The sequence below is a fragment of the Thalassophryne amazonica genome, chromosome 2 (assembly GCF_902500255.1).
Source record: "Thalassophryne amazonica chromosome 2, fThaAma1.1, whole genome shotgun sequence".
NCBI lineage: Eukaryota > Metazoa > Chordata > Actinopteri > Batrachoidiformes > Batrachoididae > Thalassophryne > Thalassophryne amazonica.
The window spans coordinates 114,197,472-114,219,382 of NC_047104.1; the positions used below are offsets into that span (position 1 = coordinate 114,197,472).

General features: G+C 43.2%; 1 protein-coding gene across 2 annotated transcripts in view; it reads left to right on the forward strand.

Moving 5' to 3' along the window:
• The window catches only part of galns (galactosamine (N-acetyl)-6-sulfatase), a 99,574-nt gene that overhangs the window by 28,961 nt on the left and 48,702 nt on the right, over positions 1-21,911 (forward strand). For both annotated transcript variants that reach the window (XM_034192301.1, XM_034192309.1), the window contains exons 7-9: positions 15,228-15,355; positions 15,465-15,604; positions 19,811-19,914. In XM_034192301.1, the coding sequence (XP_034048192.1) occupies positions 15,228-15,355; positions 15,465-15,604; positions 19,811-19,914 (372 nt within the window). The remainder of the gene's footprint in view (positions 1-15,227; positions 15,356-15,464; positions 15,605-19,810; positions 19,915-21,911) is intronic.

Here is a 21,911-nt window from a genome sequence, read left to right on the forward strand (position 1 = left end):
GGCCCCTGCATACCAGCCCGGGCAGGAGGTGTGGTTATCTACCAAGGACATCCCTCTCCAGGTGGACTCTCCAAAACTGAAGGACAGGTACATTGGCCCCTTCAGGATCCTCAAAGTCCTCAGTCCTCAGCTCTAACTCCCGGCTTCACTGCGGATCCACCCGGTATTCCACGTCTCCAAACTGAAACCACACCACACCTCACCCCTCTGTGCTCCTGGACCGGCGCCGCCTCCTGCCCGGATCATCGACGGGGAGCCGGCTTGGACGGTCCGCCGGCTCCTGGACGTCCGTCGGATGGGCCGGGGGTTCCAGTACTTGGTGGACTGGGAGGGGTATGGACCCGAAGAACGCTCCTGGGTGAAGAGGAGCTTCATCCTGGACCCGGCCCTCCTGGCCGACTTCTACTCCCATCATCCCGACAAGCCTGGTCGGGCGCCAGGAGGCACCCGTTGAGGGTGGGTCCTGTTGTGTGGGCCGCTGAAGAGGAGGTACTGCTGGCCCACCACCAGAGGGTGCCCTGCCTGAAGTGCGGGCTTCAGGCACAAGAGTGCGCAGCCGCCTCACGGGAGCAGCCGGGAGTGACAGCTGTCTCTCATCACCACCTGACAGCTGTCACTCATCACCACATCATCATAAAAGCCGGACAGCAACTCCACCTCCTTGCCGAGATATCTTCAAACCAAGAAGGTAAAACTCTCAGCCGTTTTTGGTGCCAAACAATTATTCTGAATACTTTGCAGGCGTTCCTGATACCTATCCGCAGCTGGAGGCTGGGGTTGTGGATTGTGAAGGAGACGACATTCTTCTCTCCTCACACCAATCTGGATAAGTAGTCAGACGCTGCACGTTTGTTGTTTCTGTGTTAAAGGTGGAGGTGTTGTTTCCCACCTGGAAAGACGATTTGCTGACTGTTTGCTGGGTATGTGCTCACACCACCCTTGATTGTTTCTGCTTCCTGCCAGCAGTACCAGATCCGACAGCCGGAGACGGTGACCACCTGGGGACTCGGGACTTGGCGGCTCCAGTATTCTCCGGGTTCGGTGGCGGTGGAAATCGTGTGGGTGCCGGCTCCTCTCTGGACGGATGTCTTCTATCCTCGAGCCTGCCCACACGTCACCTTGTATATTTTGATTGTAACCCAAATTCTGTGTTTGTCTGTATTCTCGTTGTGCACATTTCACAACAGTAAAGTGTTGTATTTTGGCTATTGTCCGTTCATTTACGCCCCCTGTTGTGGGTCCGTGTCATTGCACTTTGTTACACTGTGTTGGGCCATTTCACTTGTAAAATTCAGCGGACACATCCATTTATAAAGGTCTGCGTCGTTTGCTTCAAAGCTACAGTGGCTTTCCAAGTTTCCGACCCATAGAGGAATATGGACTTTACAACTGAGTTAAAGAGTTAAAGTTAAAGATCTTGAATTTCATAGGAAGTGTTATTTCTTGAGGTTGTTAATATACTGTACAGTATATTCCCTGTGAATATCAGAAATGATGCAATTAATGGAGTGAGAGAAGGTGGGGGAGGGGGTTCGACAAAATTTCCATCAGTGACTGGAAAAGCTGCTGCATATTCAGCTGTGAAAATTAAAAATTTCAACATGCAAAATAAAATAAAGTCAGACACGCCTATCGAGGTGCTGGTGGATCCTTGTTGTTAATCGTGGGGTCCTGGTGGCCACTACCAGCTACTGTTGCTAGGATTGAATAAATAAATCAATTCAATCAATTTTTTTTTTTATATAGCGCCAAATCACAACAAACAGTTGCCCCAAGGCGCTTTATATTGTAAGGCAAGGCCATACAATAATTATGTAAAACCCCAACGGTCAAAACGACCCCCTGTGAGCAAGCACTTGGCTACAGTGGGAACGAAAAACTCCCTTTTAACAGGAAGAAACCTCCAGCAGAACCAGGCTCAGGGAGAGGCAGTCTTCTGCTGGGACTGGTTGGGGCTGAGGGAGAGAACCAGGAAAAAGACATGCTGTGGAGGGGAGCAGAGATCGACCACCAATGATTAAACGCAGAGTGGTGCACACAGAGCAAAAAGAGAAAGAAACAGTGCATCATGGGAACCCCCCAGCAGTCTACGTCTATAGCAGCATAACTAAGGGATGGTTCAGGGTCACCTGATCCAGCCCTAACTATAAGCTTTAGCAAAAAGGAAAGTTTTAAGCCTAATCTTAAAAGTAGAGAGGGTGTCTGTCTCCCTGATCTGAATTGGGAGCTGGTTCCACAGGAGAGGAGCCTGAAAGCTGAAGGCTCTGCCTCCCATTCTACTCTTACAAACCCTAGGAACTACAAGTAAGCCTGCAGTCTGAGAGCGAAGCGCTCTATTGGGGTGATATGGTACTACGAGGTCCCTAAGATAAGATGGGACCTGATTATTCAAAACCTTATAAGAAGAAGAATTTTAAATTCTATTCTAGAATTAACAGGAAGCCAATGAAGAGAGGCCAATATGGGTGAGATATGCTCTCTCCTTCTAGTCCCCGTCAGTACTCTAGCTGCAGCATTTTGAATTAACTGAAGGCTTTTTAGGGAACTTTTAGGACAACCTGATAATGAATTACAATAGTCCAGCCTAGAGGAAATAAATGCATGAATTAGTTTTTCAGCATCACTCTGAGACAAGACCTTTCTGATTTTAGAGATATTGCGTAAATGCAAAAAAGCAGTCCTACATATTTGTTTAATATGCGCTTTGAATAACATATCCTGATCAAAAATGACTCCAAGATTTCTCACAGTATTACTAGAGGTCAGGGTAATGCCATCCAGAGTAAGGATCTAGTTAGTGGGGCCAATTACAATAACTTCAGTTTTATCTGAGTTTAAAAGCAGGAAATTAGAGGTCATCCATGTCTTTATGTCTGTAAGACAATCCTGCAGTTTAGCTAATTGGTGTGTGTCCTCTGGCTTCATGGATAGATAAAGCTGGGTATCATCTGCGTAACAATTAAAATTTAAGCAATACCGTCTAATAATACTGCCTAAGGGAAGCATGTATAAAGTGAATAAAATTGGTCCTAGCACAGAACCTTGTGGAACTCCATAATTAACTTTAGTCTGTGAAGAAGATTCCCCATTTACATGAACAAATTGTAATCTATTAGACAAATATGATTCAAACCACCGCAGCGCAGTGCCTTTAATACCTATGGCATGCTCTAATCTCTGTAATAAAATTTTATGGTCAACAGTATCAAAAGCAGCACTGAGGTCTAACAGAACAAGCACAGAGATGAGTCCACTGTCCGAGGCCATAAGAAAATCATTTGTAACCTTCACTAATGCTGTTTCTGTACTATGATGAATTCTAAAACCTGACTGAAACTCTTCAAATAGACCATTCCTCTGCAGATGATCAGTTAGCTGTTTCACAACTACCCTTTCAAGAATTTTTGAGAGAAAAGGAAGGTTGGAGATTGGCCTATAATTAGCTAATTTAGCTGGGTCAAGTGAGGGCTTTTTAAGTAATGGTTTAATTACTGCCACCTTAAAAGCCTGTGGTACATAGCCAACTAACAAAGATAGATTGATCATATTTAAGATCGAAGCATTAAATAATGGTAGGGCTTCCTTGAGCAGCCTGGTAGGAATGGGGTCTAATAAACATGTTGATGGTTTGGATGAAGTAACTAATGAAAATAACTCAGACAGAACAATCGGAGAGAAAGAGTCTAACCAAATACCGGCATCACTGAAAGCAGCCAAAGATAACGATACGTCTTTGGGATGGTTATGAGTAATTTTTTCTCTAATAGTTAAAATTTTGTTAGCAAAGAAAGTCATGAAGTCATTACTAGTTAAAGTTAATGGAATACTCAGCTCAATAGAGCTCTGACTCTTTGTCAGCCTGGCTACAGTGCTGAAAAGAAACCTGGGGTTCTTATTTTCTTCAATTAGTGATGAGTAGAAAGATGTTCTAGCTTTACGGAGGGCTTTTTTATAGAGCAACAGACTCTTTTTCCAGGCTAAGTGAAGATCTTCTAAATTAGTGAGACGCCATTTCCTCTCCAACTTATGGGTTATCTGCTTTAAGCTACGAGTTTGTGAGTTATACCACGGAGTCAGGCACTTCTGATTTAAAGCTCTCTTTTTTAGAGGAGCTACAGCATCCAAAATTGTCTTCAATGAGGATGTAAAACTATTGACGAGATACTCTATCTCACTTACAGAGTTTAGGAAGCTACTCTGCACTGTGTTGGTATATGGCATTAGAGAACATAAAGAAGGAATCATATCCTTAAACCTAGTTACAGTGCTTTCTGAAAGACTTCTAGTGTAATGAAACTTATTCCCCACTGCTGGGTAGTCCATCAGAGTAAATGTAAATGTTATTAAGAAATGATCAGACAGAAGGGAGTTTTCAGGGAATACTGTTAAGTCTTCTATTTCCATACCATAAGTCAGAACAAGATCTAAGATATGATTAAAGTGGTGGGTGGACTCATTTACTTTTTGAGCAAAGCCAATAGAGTCTAATAATAGATTAAATGCAGTGTTAAGGCTGTCATTCTCAGCATCTGTGTGGATGTTAAAATCGCCCACTATAATTATCTGAGCTAAGCACTAAGTCAGACAAAAGGTCTGAAAATTCACAGAGAAACTCACAGTAACGACCAGGTGGACGATAGATAATAACAAATAAAACTGGTTTTTGGGACTTCCAATTTGGATGGACAAGACTAAGAGTCAAGCTTTCAAATGAATTAAAGCTCTGTCTGGGTTTTTGATTAATTAATAAGCTGGAATGGAAGATTGCTGCTAATCCTCCGCCCCGGCCCGTGCTACGAGCATTCTGACAGTTAGTGTGACTCAGGGGTGTTGACTCATTTAAACTAACATATTCATCCTGCTGTAACCAGGTTTCTGTAAGGCAGAATAAATCAATATGTTGATCAATTATTATATCATTTACCAACAGGGACTTAGAAGAAAGAGACCTAATGTTTAATAGACCACATTTAACTGTTTTAGTCTGTGGTGCAGTTGAAGGTGCTGTATTATTTTTTCTTTTTGAATTTTTATGCTTAAATAGATTTTTGCTGGTTGTTGGTAGTCTGGGAGCAGGCACCGTCTCTACGGGGATGGGGTAATGAGGGGATGGCAGGGGGAGAGAAGCTGCAGAGAGGTGTGTAAGACTACAACTCTGCTTCCTGGTCCCAACCCTGGATAGTCACGGTTTGGAGGATTTAAGAAAATTGGCCAGATTTCTAGAAATGAGAGCTGCTCCATCCAAAGTGGGATGGATGCCGTCTCTCCTAACAAGACCAGGTTTTCCCCAGAAGCTTTGCCAATTATCTATGAAGCCCACCTCATTTTTTGGACACCACTCAGACAGCCAGCAATTCAAGGAGAAATGTGTGTGTATATATACACTCAACAAAAATATAAACGCAACACTTTTGGTTTTGCTCCCATTTTGTATGAGATGAACTCAAAGATCTAAAACTTTTTCCAAATACACAATATCACCATTTCCCTCAAATACTGTTCACAAACCAGTCTAAATCTGTGACAGTGAGCACTTCTCCTTTGCTGAGATAATCCATCCCACCTCACAGGTGTGCCATATCAAGATGCTGATTAGACACCATGATTAGTACACAGGTGTGCCTTAGACTGCCCACATAAAAGGCCACTCTGAAAGGTGCAGTTTTATCACACAGCACAATGCCACACGTCGCAAGATTTGAGGGAGCATGCAATTGGCATGCTGACAGCAGGAATGTCAACCAGAGCTGTTGCTCGTGTATTGAATGTTCATTTCTCTACCTTAAGCTGTCTCCAAAGGCATTTCAGAGAATTTGGCAGTACATCCAACCAGCCTCACAACCACAGACCACGTGTAACCACACCAGCCCAGGACCTCCACATCCTGCATGTTCACCTCCAAGATCGTCTGAGACCAGCCACTCGGACAGCTGCTGAATCAATCGGTTTGCATAACCAAAGAATTTCTGCACAAACTGTCAGAAACCGTCTCAGGGAAGCTCATCTGCATGCTCGTTGTCCTCATCGGGGTCTTGACCTGACTCCAGTTCGTCGTCGTAACTGACTTGAGTGGGCAAATGCTCACATTCGCTGGCATTTGGTACGTTGGAGAGGTGTTCTCTTCAAGGATGAATCCCGGTTCACACTGTTCAGGGCAGATGGCAGACAGCATGTGTGGTGTCGTGTGGGTGAGCGGTTTTCTGATGTCAATGTTGTGGATCGAGTGGCCCATGGTGGCGGTGGGGTTATGGTATGGGCAGGCGTCTGTTATGGACGAAGAACACAGGTGCATTTTATTGATGGCATTTTGAATGCACAGAGATACCGTGACTAGATCCTGAGGCCCATTGTTGTGCCAACATCCAAGAACTTCACCTCATGTTGCAGCAGGATAATGCACGGCCCCATGTTGCAAGGATCTGTACACAGTTCTTGGAAGCTGAAAATGTCCCAGTTCTTGCATGGCCGGCATACTCACTGGCCATGTCACCCATTGAGCATGTTTGGGATGCTCTGGACCGGCGTATACGACAGCGTGTACCAGTTCCTGCCAATATCCAGCAACTTCGCACAGCCATTGAAGAGGAGTGGACCAACATTCCACAGGCCACAATTGACAACCTGATCAACTCTATGCGAAGGAGATGTGTTGCACTGCATGAGGCAAATGGTGGTCACACCAGATACTGACTGGTATCCCCCCCCAATAAAACAAAACTGCACCTTTCAGAGTGGCCTTTTATTGTGGGCAGTCTAAGGCACACCTGTGCACTAATCATGGTGTCTAATCAGCATCTTGGTATGGCACACCTGTGAGGTGGGATGGATTATTTTAGCAAAGGAGAAGTGCTCACTATCACAGATTTAGACTGGTTTGTGAACAATATTTGAGGGAAATGGTGATATTGTGTATGTGGAAAATGTTTTAGATCTTTGAGTTCATCTCATACAAAATGGGAGCAAAACCAAAAGTGTTGCGTTTATATTTTTGTTGAGTATATATATATATATAGACAAAGATTTTTTCGTACGCTTGCCTGAAAGGGGCGGAGATATAGAGTAAGAGCAAGTCCATCATTCTGTCCTCCCAGCCATCTGAAGACTTTTTTTTTTTTTGGGGGGGGGGGGGGGGGGTGTCTGGGTGATATTGCAAAAAACTAGGGAGGGCCACCCCCCCACCACCATGCAAAAATTGCTGAGTATAATGTATGCCACTAGGTAGGAGAGGTGCAGTGAAAAAATCATTTAATTTCATGAGGGTTTTTTGTGTCTATTTATTTTTTGTGTTTGTTTTCTTGCAAACACCTTTGTCCAGTGACATCATGATGCCATAATTGCTTCTCTGCCGTCTCTCGATTTTCAATGCCAGGAGACAGCAATGTCACTGCGAAGATACTACAACAAAGAAGACTTGAAATAAATTCTCAAACTATTTGTACACTAACATATCAGTCAAACAATGAGTGAAAAATAGATCCTTGTTCAGGAAATTGTTCAGTAGGTGATTATGCATGAGTTTGTGGTTTGGTAAAATGGAATAAAATTTGTGGTTGCCACAACGGTTACAGTCACAGCCGCATTGGTATTTGGCTCAAGTTTTACACCAGATGCCAAGTACTAACCAGGACACACACACTGCTTAGCTTCTGAGATGTGACGGCATGGGATCAGGCTCACACAGAGCAGACTGGCTGCTCCAATAAAATGGGGGAATCACACAAAAAAAAGAACAGTAATTGCTACAGATTCATTCTGATTTGGGTGTTATTATACTAAAATTAAAGCTGACAGTCTGTATTACCAGGTGTTTCTCATGATTCACTTTCAACAGTAATATGCTGTGGCATACAGCTAAAAAATAGAATTAAGAATTGATTCATATTTTCTGGAGTGTAAGTTTTTTTTTTGTTTTTTTTTGCTAGTTTGGGTGCTTCTGGGATTTATACCTTAGAGAATAAGTTGCAGCACCGAAAAATAATAATATGATAACAAAAAGTAAAATCACACATTCATTAATAATATACTATCTATATATTAAAAGCCAAGTGGCCTCTGTGCATGCGTGCGTGTATTTTGGATATGTATTTTGATCTAGGGGTTGGTAAGGTTAGACCTTACTTGTGTGAAGCGCCTTGAGGCAGCTTTGTTGTGATTTTCCACTACATAAACTAAATAAATTTAAATTAAATTGAAGGATGAACGCTGCCAAAACAGAATGTTGATAGAACTAATATTTTTGGAGAAACGACTGAGGAGGGGCGGTAAATAATCTATATATTAAAAGTGAAATGGCCTCTGTGTTGTGTATGTGTGCGTGTATGTATGTACCTTTGATCACTGAGAAACGGGAGAGCTTACATTTGCGGTTTGATATGCTTATGTATTTTGGATCCAGGTCACTGCCCCAAAACAGAACTTTGATATGACTAATATTTTTGGAGAAACTCTGGATATTAAGTAACAACGGTGAACAAGGGACATTGATAATTACATTTTGGACTCATTATAGAAACTTTGCATAACTTATTCCAACCCTTGAAAAATTTCCCCTACCTATTTTATAAACACTACTCAATCTAGAGCCCACGGATACCCACTGGCAATGTGGTAATTATTATTATTATTATTATTTATATTGGGCTTTCCCAGGAATCAAAGCACTAAACAAAATGAACTCTAATCATAAAAGAATAAATGTCAATTATAAAAATGTACAGTTGTGCTCAAACGTTTACATACCCTGGCAGAATTTTTGCTTTTTTGGCCATTTTTAAAACAATATGAATGACAACACAAAAACTTTTTTTCACTCATGGTTAGTGGTTGGGTGAAGCCATTTATTGTCAAAAAACTGTGTTTCCTCTTTTTAAATCAAAATGACAAGAGAACTACCAAAATGACCCTGATCCAAAGTTTACATAGCCCTGTTCTTCATACTGTGTATTGGCCCCCTTTAACATCAGTGACAGCTTGGAGTCTTTTGTGGTCGTTGTGGACGAGGCTCTCTGAAGGTAAAGCTGCCACTGAATATGTTTCAGACTTTATTTACATTAATTACAAAGAAATACAAACAATACAGCACTCTATGGTAAATCTGCATGGAGTAGACAGTTCTCAAAAACTGAGTGACTGTGCAAGAAGAAGAGTGAGGAAAGCCACCAAGACACCCAGACAACCCAGGAGACGTTATGGGCTTATGTGGCTGTGATTGGAGAAATTGTGCATAGTGCAAGCTTTGCATTTTGCATCACTACTCTTAGCTTCATAGTGGAGTAGAGCAGAGAAGGATTTTCTTTCACCAAAACAGATCAAATCCAGGCTTACATCTCAGATGTACCTTCTGGCAATTTGTAGCTAAACTTTCAGGTCTTCTTTTTAAGAAAATCCTCCTCTATACCACTTCATCATGAAGATGGATAACTGGTGATACAAAATATTAAAGTCCAAGACATATTCAGTGGCAGCTTCACCATCAGAGAGCCTCGTCCACAACAACCACAAAAGACTCCAAGCTGTCAGTGTTGTTGGATCCTCTTGCTTGCCTCTACTGGTGGTTGGCTCTCACTGCGGTATTGTATCACTTCCTGTTCCGGAGCACAGCAGTGTTTTTCTGTATCTGTTAGCTGTTTAATCTGCGCAGTTAGATTGATCTAGTTATCTAGATTACGATTTGTTTCCCAGTGTAATCTTTACGTGCCTTAACTAAAGCACTCCTTCTGCTGAATCACCTCTAAATTATTTACACATTATTCACTTTGCGTGTTTTTAGGAATCCGCTAGCTTAGCGTAGCTACTAGCTCTTAGCCGATTTAGCATGGTGGCTTCTCCTGTCTCTCCCACACTTTTCTGCTCTGGGTGTGAAATGTTTAGTTATTCCTCGGCCTCCTTTAGCAGTAACGGTACTTGTAATAAGTGTAGCTTATTCGTAGCTTTGGAGGCCAGGCTGGGCGAATTGGAGACTCGGCTCCGCACCGTGGAAAATGCTACAGCTAGCCAGGCCCCTGTAGTCGGTGCGGACCAAGGTAGCTTAGCCGCCGTTAGTTCCCCCCTGGCAGATCCCGAGCAGCCGGGAAAGCAGGCTGACTGGGTGACTGTGAGGAGGAAGCGTAGCCCTAAACAGAAGCCCCGTGTACACCGCCAACCCGTTCACATCTCTAACCGTTTTTCCCCACTCGACGACACACCCGCCGAGGATCAAACTCTGGTTATTGGCGACTCTGTTTTGAGAAATGTGAAGTTAGCGACACCAGCAACCATAGTCAATTGTCTTCCGGGGGCCAGAGCAGGCGACATTGAAGGAAATTTGAAACTGCTGGCTAAGGCTAAGCGTAAATTTGGTAAGATTGTAATTCACGTCGGCAGTAATGACACCCGGTTACGCCAATCGGAGGTCACTAAAATTAACATTAAATCGGTGTGTAACTTTGCAAAAACAATGTCGGACTCTGTAGTTTTCTCTGGGCCCCTCCCCAATCGGACCGGGAGTGACATGTTTAGCCGCATGTTCTCCTTGAATTGCTGGCTGTCTGAGTGGTGTCCAAAAAATGAGGTGGGCTTCATAGATAATTGGCAAAGCTTCTGGGGAAAACCTGGTCTTGTTAGGAGAGACGGCATCCATCCCACTTTGGATGGAGCAGCTCTCATTTCTAGAAATCTGGCCAATTTTCTTAAATCCTCCAAACCATGACTATCCATGGTTGGGACCAGGAAGCAGAGTTGTAGTCTTACACACCTCTCTGCAGCTTCTCTCCCCCTGCCATCCCCTCATTACCCCATCCCCGTAGAGACGGTGCCTGCTCCCAGACTACCAATAACCAGCAAAAATCTATTTAAGCATAAAAATTCAAAAAGAAAAAATAATATAGCACCTTCAACTGCACCACAGACTAAAACAGTTAAATGTGGTCTATTAAACATTAGGTCTCTCTCTTCTAAGTCCCTGTTGGTAAATGATATAATAATTGATCAACATATTGATTTATTCTGCCTAACAGAAACCTGGTTACAGCAGGATGAATATGTTAGTTTAAATGAGTCAACACCCCCGAGTCACACTAACTGTCAGAATGCTTGTAGCACTGGCCGGGGCGGAGGATTAGCAGCAATCTTCCATTCCAGCTTATTAATTAATCAAAAACCCAGACAGAGCTTTAATTCATTTGAAAGCTTGACTCTTAGTCTTGTCCATCCAAATTGGAAGTCCCAAAAACCAGTTTTATTTGTTATTATCTATCGTCCACCTGGTCGTTACTGTGAGTTTCTCTGTGAGTTTTCAGACCTTTTGTCTGACTTAGTGCTTAGCTCAGATAAGATAATTATAGTGGGCGATTTTAACATCCACACAGATGCTGAGAATGACAGCCTCAACACTGCATTTAATCTATTATTAGACTCTATTGGCTTTGCTCAAAAGTAAATGAGTCCACCCACCACTTTAATCATATCTTAGATCTTGTTCTGACTTATGGTATGGAAATAGAAGACTTAACAGTATTCCCTGAAAACTCCCTTCTGTCTGATCATTTCTTAATAACATTTACATTTACTCTGATGGACTACCCAGCAGTGGGGAATAAGTTTCATTACACTAGAAGTCTTTCAGAAAGCGCTGTAACTAGGTTTAAGGATATGATTCCTTCTTTATGTTCTCTAATGCCATATACCAACACAGTGCAGAGTAGCTACCTAAACTCTGTAAGGGAGATAGAGTATCTCGTCAGTAGTTTTACATCCTCATTGAAGACAACTTTGGATGCTGTAGCTCCTCTGAAAAAGAGAGCTTTAAATCAGAAGTGTCTGACTCCGTGGTATAACTCACAAACTCGTAGCTTAAAGCAGATAACCCGTAAGTTGGAGAGGAAATGGCGTCTCACTAATTTAGAAGATCTTCACTTAGCCTGGAAAAAGAGTCTGTTGCTCTATAAAAAAGCCCTCCGTAAAACTAGGACATCTTTCTACTCATCACTAATTGAAGAAAATAAGAACAACCCCAGGTTTCTTTTCAGCACTGTAGCCAGGCTGACAAAGAGTCAGAGCTCTGTTGAGCTGAGTATTCCATTAACTTTAACTAGTAATGACTTCATGACTTTCTTTGCTAACAAAATTTTAACTATTAGAGAAAAAATTACTCATAACCATCCCAAAGACGTATCGTTATCTTTGGCTGCTTTCAGTGATGCCAGTATTTGGTTAGACTCTTTCTCTCCGATTGTTCTGTCTGAGTTATTTTCATTAGAAAAATTTTTTATTTTCATATAAAAAAAATTGATTGATTGATAGTTACTTCATCCAAACCATCAACATGTTTATTAGACCCCATTCCTACCAGGCTGCTCACGGAAGCCCTACCATTATTTAATGCTTCGATCTTAAATATGATCAATCTATCTTTGTTAGTTGGCTATGTACCACAGGCTTTTAAGGTGGCAGTAATTAAACCATTACTTAAAAAGCCATCACTTGACCCAGCTATCTTAGCTAATTATAGGCCAATCTCCAACCTTCCTTTTCTCTCAAAAATTCTTGAAAGGGTAGTTGTAAAACAGCTAACTGATCATATGCAGAGGAATGGTCTATTTGAAGAGTTTCAGTCAGGTTTTAGAATTCATCATAGTACAGAAACCGCATTAGTGAAGGTTACAAATGATCTTCTTATGGCCTCGGACAGTGGACTCATCTCTGTGCTTGTTCTGTTAGACCTCAGTGCTGCTTTTGATACTGTCGACCATAAAATTTTATTACAGAGATTAGAGCATGCCATAGGTATTAAAGGCACTGCGCTGCGGTGGTTTGAATCATATTTGTCTAATAGATTACAATTTGTTCATGTAAATGGGGAATCTTCTTCACAGACTAAAGTTAATTATGGAGTTCCACAAGGTTCTGTGCTAGGACCAATTTTATTCATTTTATACATGCTTCCCTTAGGCAGTATTATTAGACGGTATTGCTTAAATTTTCATTGTTACGTAGATGATACCCAGCTTTATCTAGCCATGAAGCCAGAGGACACACACCAATTAGCTAAACTGCAGGATTGTCTTACAGACATAAAGACATGGATGACCTCTAATTTCCTGCTTTTAAACTCAGATAAAACTGAAGTTATTGTACTTGGCCCCACAAATCTTAGAAACATGGTGTCTAACCAGATCCTTACTCTGGATGGCATTACCCTGACCTCTAGTAATACTGTGAGAAATCTTGGAGTCATTTTTGATCAGGATATGTAATTCAAAGCGTATATTAAACAAATATGTAGGACTGCTTTTTTGCATTTACGCAATATCTCTAAAATCAGAAAGGTCTTGTCTCAGAGTGATGCTGAAAAACTAATTCATGCATTTATTTCCTCTAGGCTGGACTATTGTAATTCATTATTATCAGGTTGTCCTAAAAGTTCCCTAAAAAGCCTTCAGTTAATTCAAAATGCTGCCGCTAGAGTACTGACGGGGACTAGAAGGAGAGAGCATATCTCACCCATATTGGCCTCTCTTCATTGGCTTCCTGTTAATTCTAGAATAGAATATAAAATTCTTCTTCTTACTTATAAGGTTTTGAATAATCAGGTCCCATCTTATCTTAGGGACCTCGTAGTACCATATCACCCCAATAGAGCGCTTCGCTCTCAGACTGCAGGCTTACTTGTAGTTCCTAGGGTTTGTAAGAGTAGAATGGGAGGCAGAGCCTTCAGCTTTCAGGCTCCTCTCCTGTGGAACCAGCTCCCAATTCAGATCAGGGAGACAGACACCCTCTCTACTTTTAAGATTAGGCTTAAAACTTTCCTTTTTGCTAAAGCTTATAGTTAGGGCTGGATCAGGTGACCCTGAACCATCCCTTAGTTATGCTGCTATAGACGTAGACTGCTGGGGGGTTCCCATGATGCACTGTTTCTTTCTCTTTTTGCTCTGTATGCACCACTCTGCATTTAATCATTAGTGATCGATCTCTGCTCCCCTCCACAGCATGTCTTTTTCCTGGTTCTCTCCCTCAGCCCCAACCAGTCCCAGCAGAAGACTGCCCCTCCCTGAGCCTGGTTCTGCTGGAGGTTTCTTCCTGTTAAAAGGGAGTTTTTCCTTCCCACTGTAGCCAAGTGCTTGCTCACAGGGGGTCGTTTTGACCGTTGGGGTTTTACATAATTATTGTATGGCCTTGCCTTACAATATAAAGTGCCTTGGGGCAACTGTTTGTTGTGATTTGGCGCTATATAAAAAAATTGATTGATTGATTGATTGATTGATTGGTCATTCATATTCTCTTAGAAATGGCCAAAAAAGCAAAAATTCTGCCAGGGTATGTAAACGTTTGAGCACAACTGTATATAAAAACAATTCCCAAAAATCCTAAATTAAAGAGCTGATAATGCAGCAAAAAGGTGTGATATATACTCCTGTGTGACATATGTAGATTTTTCCTCTTTATCGGCCATTTTTAGCAGGTGTAACTTATAGTCTGGAAAATAGTAAGGTAAGTTCCTTCAGCTGCTCCCTTGTTTGCACTCGGGTCACCACAGCAAATCCAAGGTGGCTCTGCATGTTGAATTGGCACAGGTTTTACGCCGGATGCCCTTTCTGACGCAACTCCACATTACATGGAGAAATGTGGCAGGGGTGGGATTTAGAAATGTGGCAGGAGTGGGATTTGAACCCGGAACCTTCTGAACTGAAACCAAGCGCATTAACCACTTGGCCACCACCCCTGCTGGAAAATATGGTCAATAATTAAGAATTAGCTAAAATAAAAATTGTGAAGAGATACCTCTTATAGAATCAAGTGTAATAAGATCCTCAACATCCTAATGCAGGCTGGTTTGAATGCTCCTGTCAGACACAAAACTCAGAGTCTGCATGAACTCTGGAATGTTTCCAGAGTTCCAAACATCACTCGGACCTCCACACGTGTGAGTAAACTGCAGTATTTGACAAAAGATAAACCTAAGTGGAATACAATGTGAAGGACTGATTATTGCCACATGATGTCTATGACTGCTGTGCAGAAACAGTCGTCATCATCATCATGCAGATAAAGTACCTAAATCTTTGTCATTGTCCAAATGTACATATGGACTTACTGCATGTTGTGTGAATGAAGTAAATACGTGGATTTAGTTGCCTGTATGTTGGTGCTTTCAGGTTCACTCTTTACTCCATTAGTGTCAGGGTTAAGGTTGTCATTTTAACACGCGTGTGCACTGTTCTGATCGTCGCTCACAACTTTCATCTCAACAGGAAGGTCTTGACTTCATACTCCACCAGGCTAAGTTCCAGCGGCCTTTCTTCCTGTACTGGGCAGCTGATGCTACTCACGCCCCGGTGTACGCCTCCAAAAACTTTCTAGGAAAGAGCCAGCGAGGCCGGTACGCCACATCCTATTTTAATGACCATTTTTGTTATGACACAGTCAGACATGAGCACGTTCGCACTGGCTCACTGTGTTTACTAGCTGTGACTGGCTTTGTGCTGCAGGTACGGTGATGCAGTGATGGAGCTGGATGACAGTGTCGGTCAGATCCTGTTGCAACTGAGGGTGCTGGGCATCGAAAATAATACCTTTGTCTTCTTCACTTCAGACAATGGAGCTGCAGTCTCATCTGGGCCACATGAGAGTAAGTGCTACACCCAGACGCACTCACAGGAACACGCATCGATTTTAAGAGGCTATTGTTTCTGACGTGTTTCAGATCCTATTTTAAGGTTCTGTGTGTGACTGTCCCCCTATGTTCCCCATTTCATACTAGGTTTTCAAACAGAACAAACTGGATATCATGAGAATGTCAGGATAATTGACATCGAGGGCCCTATCTTGATTGTGTGACACAGATGGCTTTTGGGCTTGTCCAAGTTCTTATTGCTGTTTAGAGGGTGTAGTAAGTCCAAAGAGTTTGGATGTATCATCTTCAACTCAACCAGCTGGATATGGTGATGATTTAAGAGGTTTTAATTTGTCACCTGCCCTTCCTTTAAGCTGCTGTGTGCCTTTCAAATGTAAATGAGAGGTGTGACACAATTTCTGGTGAGGACAGAGAATGCGTAGACCAAGCGGCAACACTCAAGCTTGTATTTTGACCCTGACTAGGAAGTGCAGTACCTTGGCTGTTCGCTTCAGGCTGGTTCCAAAACAGCACATTCCCATAGAAGCCCATTTTAAAACTTTAAGCCAACTTTAAGCCCCCGTCACACATAGCAAGAATGTGCCGGAGCCATGCCGACACAGAAAATATCGCCATAATCCGACGCAGTCAGGAGGAAAAGAGGCGTGGCCAGCCCTGTCAGAACGCAGACAGACTGCCTCATCCACACCTGACAGATCGCATCCAAAACGTATGTAGGCGACACAGACTGCTGTCAGATGACCATAAAAGGCGCTGCAGGCTGCCCGATCTCCAAATTTCTAGATGTTAAACACAGACTGGAGCGCTGTGTTTCTCCTTTGCACAGGACCTGTACTGGACATCAAAGAACAACCAACGTATGGACCGGACTCACGCCATATGTGTCCATCCGTGCGGTCACCCACAGTCCCATTCAGTCACTCCTTTGCTCATCCTCTTTTCCGCAGGCTCACTGACCACATGTGCATGTGTGTGTGTAAAAGTGTTGACATGAGGAAATGACCACTCAGTGTGTGTGTGTGTGTGTGTGTGTGTTTTCATAATAATCCACTGCGCGTGCACACACATGTGCTCAGCTGTCAGTGGACAGTTTTACTGCCAACTAAACTTTTGCTGACCTTTTGCTTAAAAAGTTTGCAGTGAGCTTTTCCCACTATATTTGCGGCAGCAAACTTTATCTCCCCCCCCACGCAACTCCACATGGTGATTTCTGGTTGGATTATCCCATAGGATTTATGTTTGGTGTCATTGTTTCCAGCATTCCACCACAGGCTGTGGTCCTGGCTCCTGGCGCACTGCACTGCAAAATGCTCCTGGAGGTGGGATTCATGTTTCATGTGTTAACATGGCGAAACAGTTCCATGTCACATGTCCAACAGAATTAAATGTGATCAAGCAATAATTTGTTTATTACAGCGGTGAAATCTGTATAGCTCTGAGCATGTGCAGGTCATACCTCAGACTTTGCCATGACCGATCCATCTCGAGGTTCCCTCATACGTGCTGAAATCGTTTTGGATCCTGTTTATGCCGCCTTCAGAACATGTAAGTTGCGGTCAGACGGTGTTCAGACTGCCGTTGGATAGGTGTCCCATCTCGACTGCACCCGGAGAGTCACACTCGGGGCCGCCGGCTGATTTTCACCAACTGTGGGGACTCTTACAGATAGCTGTCAGAACGTTTTTGGAACTGAAATCCGACACGTTTCAGATGTTCGCCTATTCATAAGTCCGACGCCATTCTGCGTGATTCTGGCTATGTGTGACGGGGTATTAGAGCAGAAATAAACATGTTTACAGTCTGGTGCAAAAAAAAAAAAAAAAAGTTTTGGTCTCTATAGATAGTTTCCTACTCCTTGGCAACTGTACAGGGCGATATTTTTCTAACGTCTTAGTTTTAATTAATAAAATTCTGTGTAATTGTGACTGTGGTCGCTTTGAGTGACAGCACCTGTGTCCAGCGACTCCTTCTGTCTTAGCTTTTGACCGTGATTAAGTTAGTCCTTGGAATAATATAGCTTGTTGTAGGAAGAAACTTCCTAACTGATCATCTAAGATGTCCCTGTTGCAGTAGTCTTGATGAGTGAAATTCTCATCTTATTTAATGCTGTATGCTAATGGTATTAGCATTTTTAGCAGCTGTTGATATGCCCACTTAATGCACAATTACTGAGGAAATACACAGCGCATAAATTTTGTTGTCCCCACCAAAGTAAACCATTAGGAGAACCACCGCGCAGCCCCTCAACATATGATTTAATAAACACCCAAACCACAGTTAGCCTGTTACCTGGCGGTTCGGACTCAGAGAGGGGCATGTTCAGGCTTCTTTCGGCACACATGGAGCCACCCACACGCTGCCCCTTTGTGCCTACGTCATTTCAGAGCAGCAGTAGCGATTCACAGATTATTGCCTCGTTTCTGCTTAAAACGGACTTTAGAATGATTTAAGAGGTTTTAATTTGTCATCTGATGGTTAATAATCATATTATTTCTTTTGATCGCTTTGGGTGTAAAGAGTCAGAGTCAGACGTACGAGGTCTGTTAGAAAAGTATCCGACCTTTTTATTTTTTTCAAAAACCATATGGATTTGAATCACGTGTGATTGCTTCAGCCAAGCTTGAACCTTCGTGCACATGCGTGAGTTTTTTCACGCCTGTTGGTTGCGTCATTCGTCTGTGAGCAGGCTTTGTGTGAGCAGTGGTCCACCCCTCTCGTCAGATTTTATTGCGAATAAAATGTCTGAACGATTTGGAGCTTTGCTGCATCAATTTTTTCCAGAAACTGTGAGAGACCCCCAGGTGGACACCATTTGGAAAATTCAGATGGCTTTCAGGGACAGTTTTATGAGGATTACACAGATTAAGGAGTGCTCCAGCCGGTTTAAAGACCGCCCACAGCTGCTGAGAGCGTGCCGCGCTCCGAGCACCGATCGACAGGCTGAATCAACCAGATCATTTCCAACATGAAGGCTTTGTTGATCCGGGACGTCGTCTGACTTACACAAAAATGGCAGGAGACGTGGACATCAGTACTTTTTCGGCACATTCCACTGTTACAGGAGTCTTTTTCATGGAAAGAGAAGCGGAGGGATGCGCCACGGAGCCGTTCATGGCGCGGCACAAAACCACCTCCGTGTTGGTCTCACAGGACGGCTTTCAGATGGCTTTCAGACGGCTTTCCAGTCATGTGACTATCCGAGAAATTGTGGATGAGCCTGGACATGCCAGAACATGTCCTGTGAGGCTTCATCACGGCATTGCTCAATGTGCCGAAAAAGTGCTGATGTCCACGTCTTCCGCAATTCCTGTGGAAGTCAGACAACGTCCCGGATCAACACAGCGTCCAGTTTGGAAATGAACGGCACATTCCACTGTTACAGGAGTTTTTGTCATGGAAAAAGGAGTGGAGGAATTCCGCGCGTCATGGTGGTGCCGCATGGTGCACAGCAACGCCGTGATGAAGCCTCACAGGACATGTTCTGGAAAAAATTGATGCAGCAAAGCTCCAAATCGTTCAGACATTTTATTCGCAATAAAAATCCGACGAGAGGGGTGGACCACTGTTGACACAAAGCCTGCTCACAGATTAATGACGCAACCGACAGGAGTGAAAAAACTCACGCATGCGCACGAAGGTTCAAGCTTGGCTGATGCAATCACACGTGATTCAAATCCATATGGTTTTTGAAAAAAATAAAAAGGTCAGATACTTTACTAACAGACCTCGTATGTGCAGTGAAGGCACAGTGAAGGCAGGGTGGACCGATTTTTAGGGGTTGGTTGGCGACACTGGGTCTCTACAGAAAATCAGTGGGTGAGGTCACGCTCAAAGGTGAGAGGTCAGTAATTGGGATCAAACCTCAGGCGCAAAGATAAGAAATCAATGGTATTAATACTTCAGAGTATAAAACACCCATGAGGGATCATCGTGTACAAATGACAACATGATCAAATCATACAAAATGACTATCAAACAGTATTCAACACAACTTTCTAGTAAAAACAGTAAGACTTAAATTCAATTAAACAATAATTGAATAAGTGCAGATGAGTGATCAGAATCAAAGGTCAGGGTTAAATATAAGTGTTCAAGACTTAATTTAAATGATATGGTACTGCAGGGCCTTGGCATAGGAATGGACACCAAGTACCTTTCTACTTTACACATGTATGTTTGCGCTTCTCTGTGATTCCTCAGGTGGCAGCAATGGACCGTTCCTCTGTGGGAAGGAGACCACATTTGAAGGGGGTATGAGGGAGCCTGCTATTGCCTGGTGGCCTGGACACATCAAAGAAGGCATGGTGAGAATGTACCTGTGCTTTGAAGCTTTTGATCAGATGAAATCTCTGAAAAAAATTCAAGATGAATACTCACTAAATCCCTCGAGTTTGACTCACGCAGACTAAAGCCAGACTCTGTGCTGGATAGATCCACAGCCAGTTTCTTCTTCTTCTTCTGAGACATGTTGTTCCTGTCAACAGCTACCAGAAAGGTTGGGGGGGGTCATTCTGTTTTAAAATCTGGAGGCGGTTTAGTACTGTATAGGAGTTTGAAAATAAAGGAATAATATTAGCAGTAATCCTCTCTTCTACACAATTGCTGCTTTTTGTTTTGTGTACCTGAATTTTGTTTACCTTTTTACAGAACACGAACACCTTTATGCAGATGCTGACCGGCCGGTGGCACAAGAAACTAGTCTTACCCATAGTCGACTTCCATCGAATGATCAAAGTCAATTAACGGCAAAGATAAACTCTGTGGGATTGCAGCCACAAAGTGTGTGGGTGCGTCTTCACTGTTTCCTCAAATACTTTTGGCTGGAATTAATGCCCCAACTCCCTGTCTCTCTCCTCTTCACCTGTTTAACCCCCCACCCACACTGTGATCTTCTAAGCCTGCGCTTTCTGCAAATGACTTTTAATTGTATTAGGGGCAGCTGTGACACGGGGCTGTGACGCACAGGGATTTGGTGGAGGAACGAGCGGAGGCTGCAGTTTGCAGTAAGCCTTGCCCCTGGCTCATCTCACAGGGGTGTGCTTGGGCCTGATAGCACTGCAGAGTAGCGAGGGAGAGGGGGATTGGGAGCGTCTTAAGCAGCTAATCTGTTTGTGTGTTTGCTGAGGTTGGATTGAGCTGTAATGAGGACTTCAGTATCTGAATATGCCAGGCGCTCAGGATGAAGCAATGGGAGGGGTTGAGGGTGCAAGGATGGAAGTGAGGAAGACGTGAAATAGGTGCATGGTGCAGAAAAGAGAACAGACTGAAGTGCTGGCACCGCAAGGAATGTTGTTGCATGTGCAGGGTTTTGCCGTACACATCCCACATTACAAATGACCAGTGTGCAACGTGTGCCTGCACGGTTGTGAAAAATGTGTGCATTTATTGTTTAAGCTGACATTGCTGCATATATGTGTGCATTTGTGGAATATCCACGTGCTTTTAGGCCAGTGAGAGAGACACAGATCTTAATGTTAGGATTATTGTTACTAACCAACACATAATGTGTGTGTTTGTCAGCCTCAGCTGACAGAGTGACACTCTGCAGATCCTTCCTGTCAAAACTTGTGCGTCATTGGCATTGCACTCTCCGTTTTACGCTGTATTGATATTGCTGTTGGACTGCATATTCACACATTCACAGTTTTGGTGTATGCATGGGTGTTGTGTGTTGTCATATTTACCACCCAGGCAGATCTGTAGCCCATTTTTATCTCCACCTTTCTGCTGCAGCCAGGTATTACGGGGACATACGGGGTCATCAGAAATGTAGTGACTGCGTCAAGTCAGTGGTTACGTAGGGAGATGCAGATGCTTGCATTATGAGGATTCGTGAACTACAACCCTATAGCCAGTTGGTCCAGTTCCCTGAACATTATCTCGCATGCAGGTACCTCAGTGCTGAGGAACCCAGCAACTGGACAAGGCCAAGGGCATTATGTGGTTCACCTGGCTGCAGCAAATAGATGGAGACATGCAAGAGTTTGGGATGGAGGGATGTGCCAATGGTCTGCTTGGATGTTGTTGTTTTGTAGAGTCGGGGCTGGTCCATCAGGTGGCTGATGCTGACTTGCCCTAAAAGATTTTACCCAGTAGTTGAAAGACCAAATCATTTCAAAACAAATCAGTAGAAGTATTTAATCATACACATACTCAATTAAGAAGGCATAGCGTTGTAGTAATGTGTTTTGTTGTAGTCTATCCATCCATCCAGGACTGGGACATGAGGGGTCTATGTGGGAGCTGTTTGAGATCCACAGCATGCCTATGGTTTAACAGACCCATCATGTGGTCAAAAAAA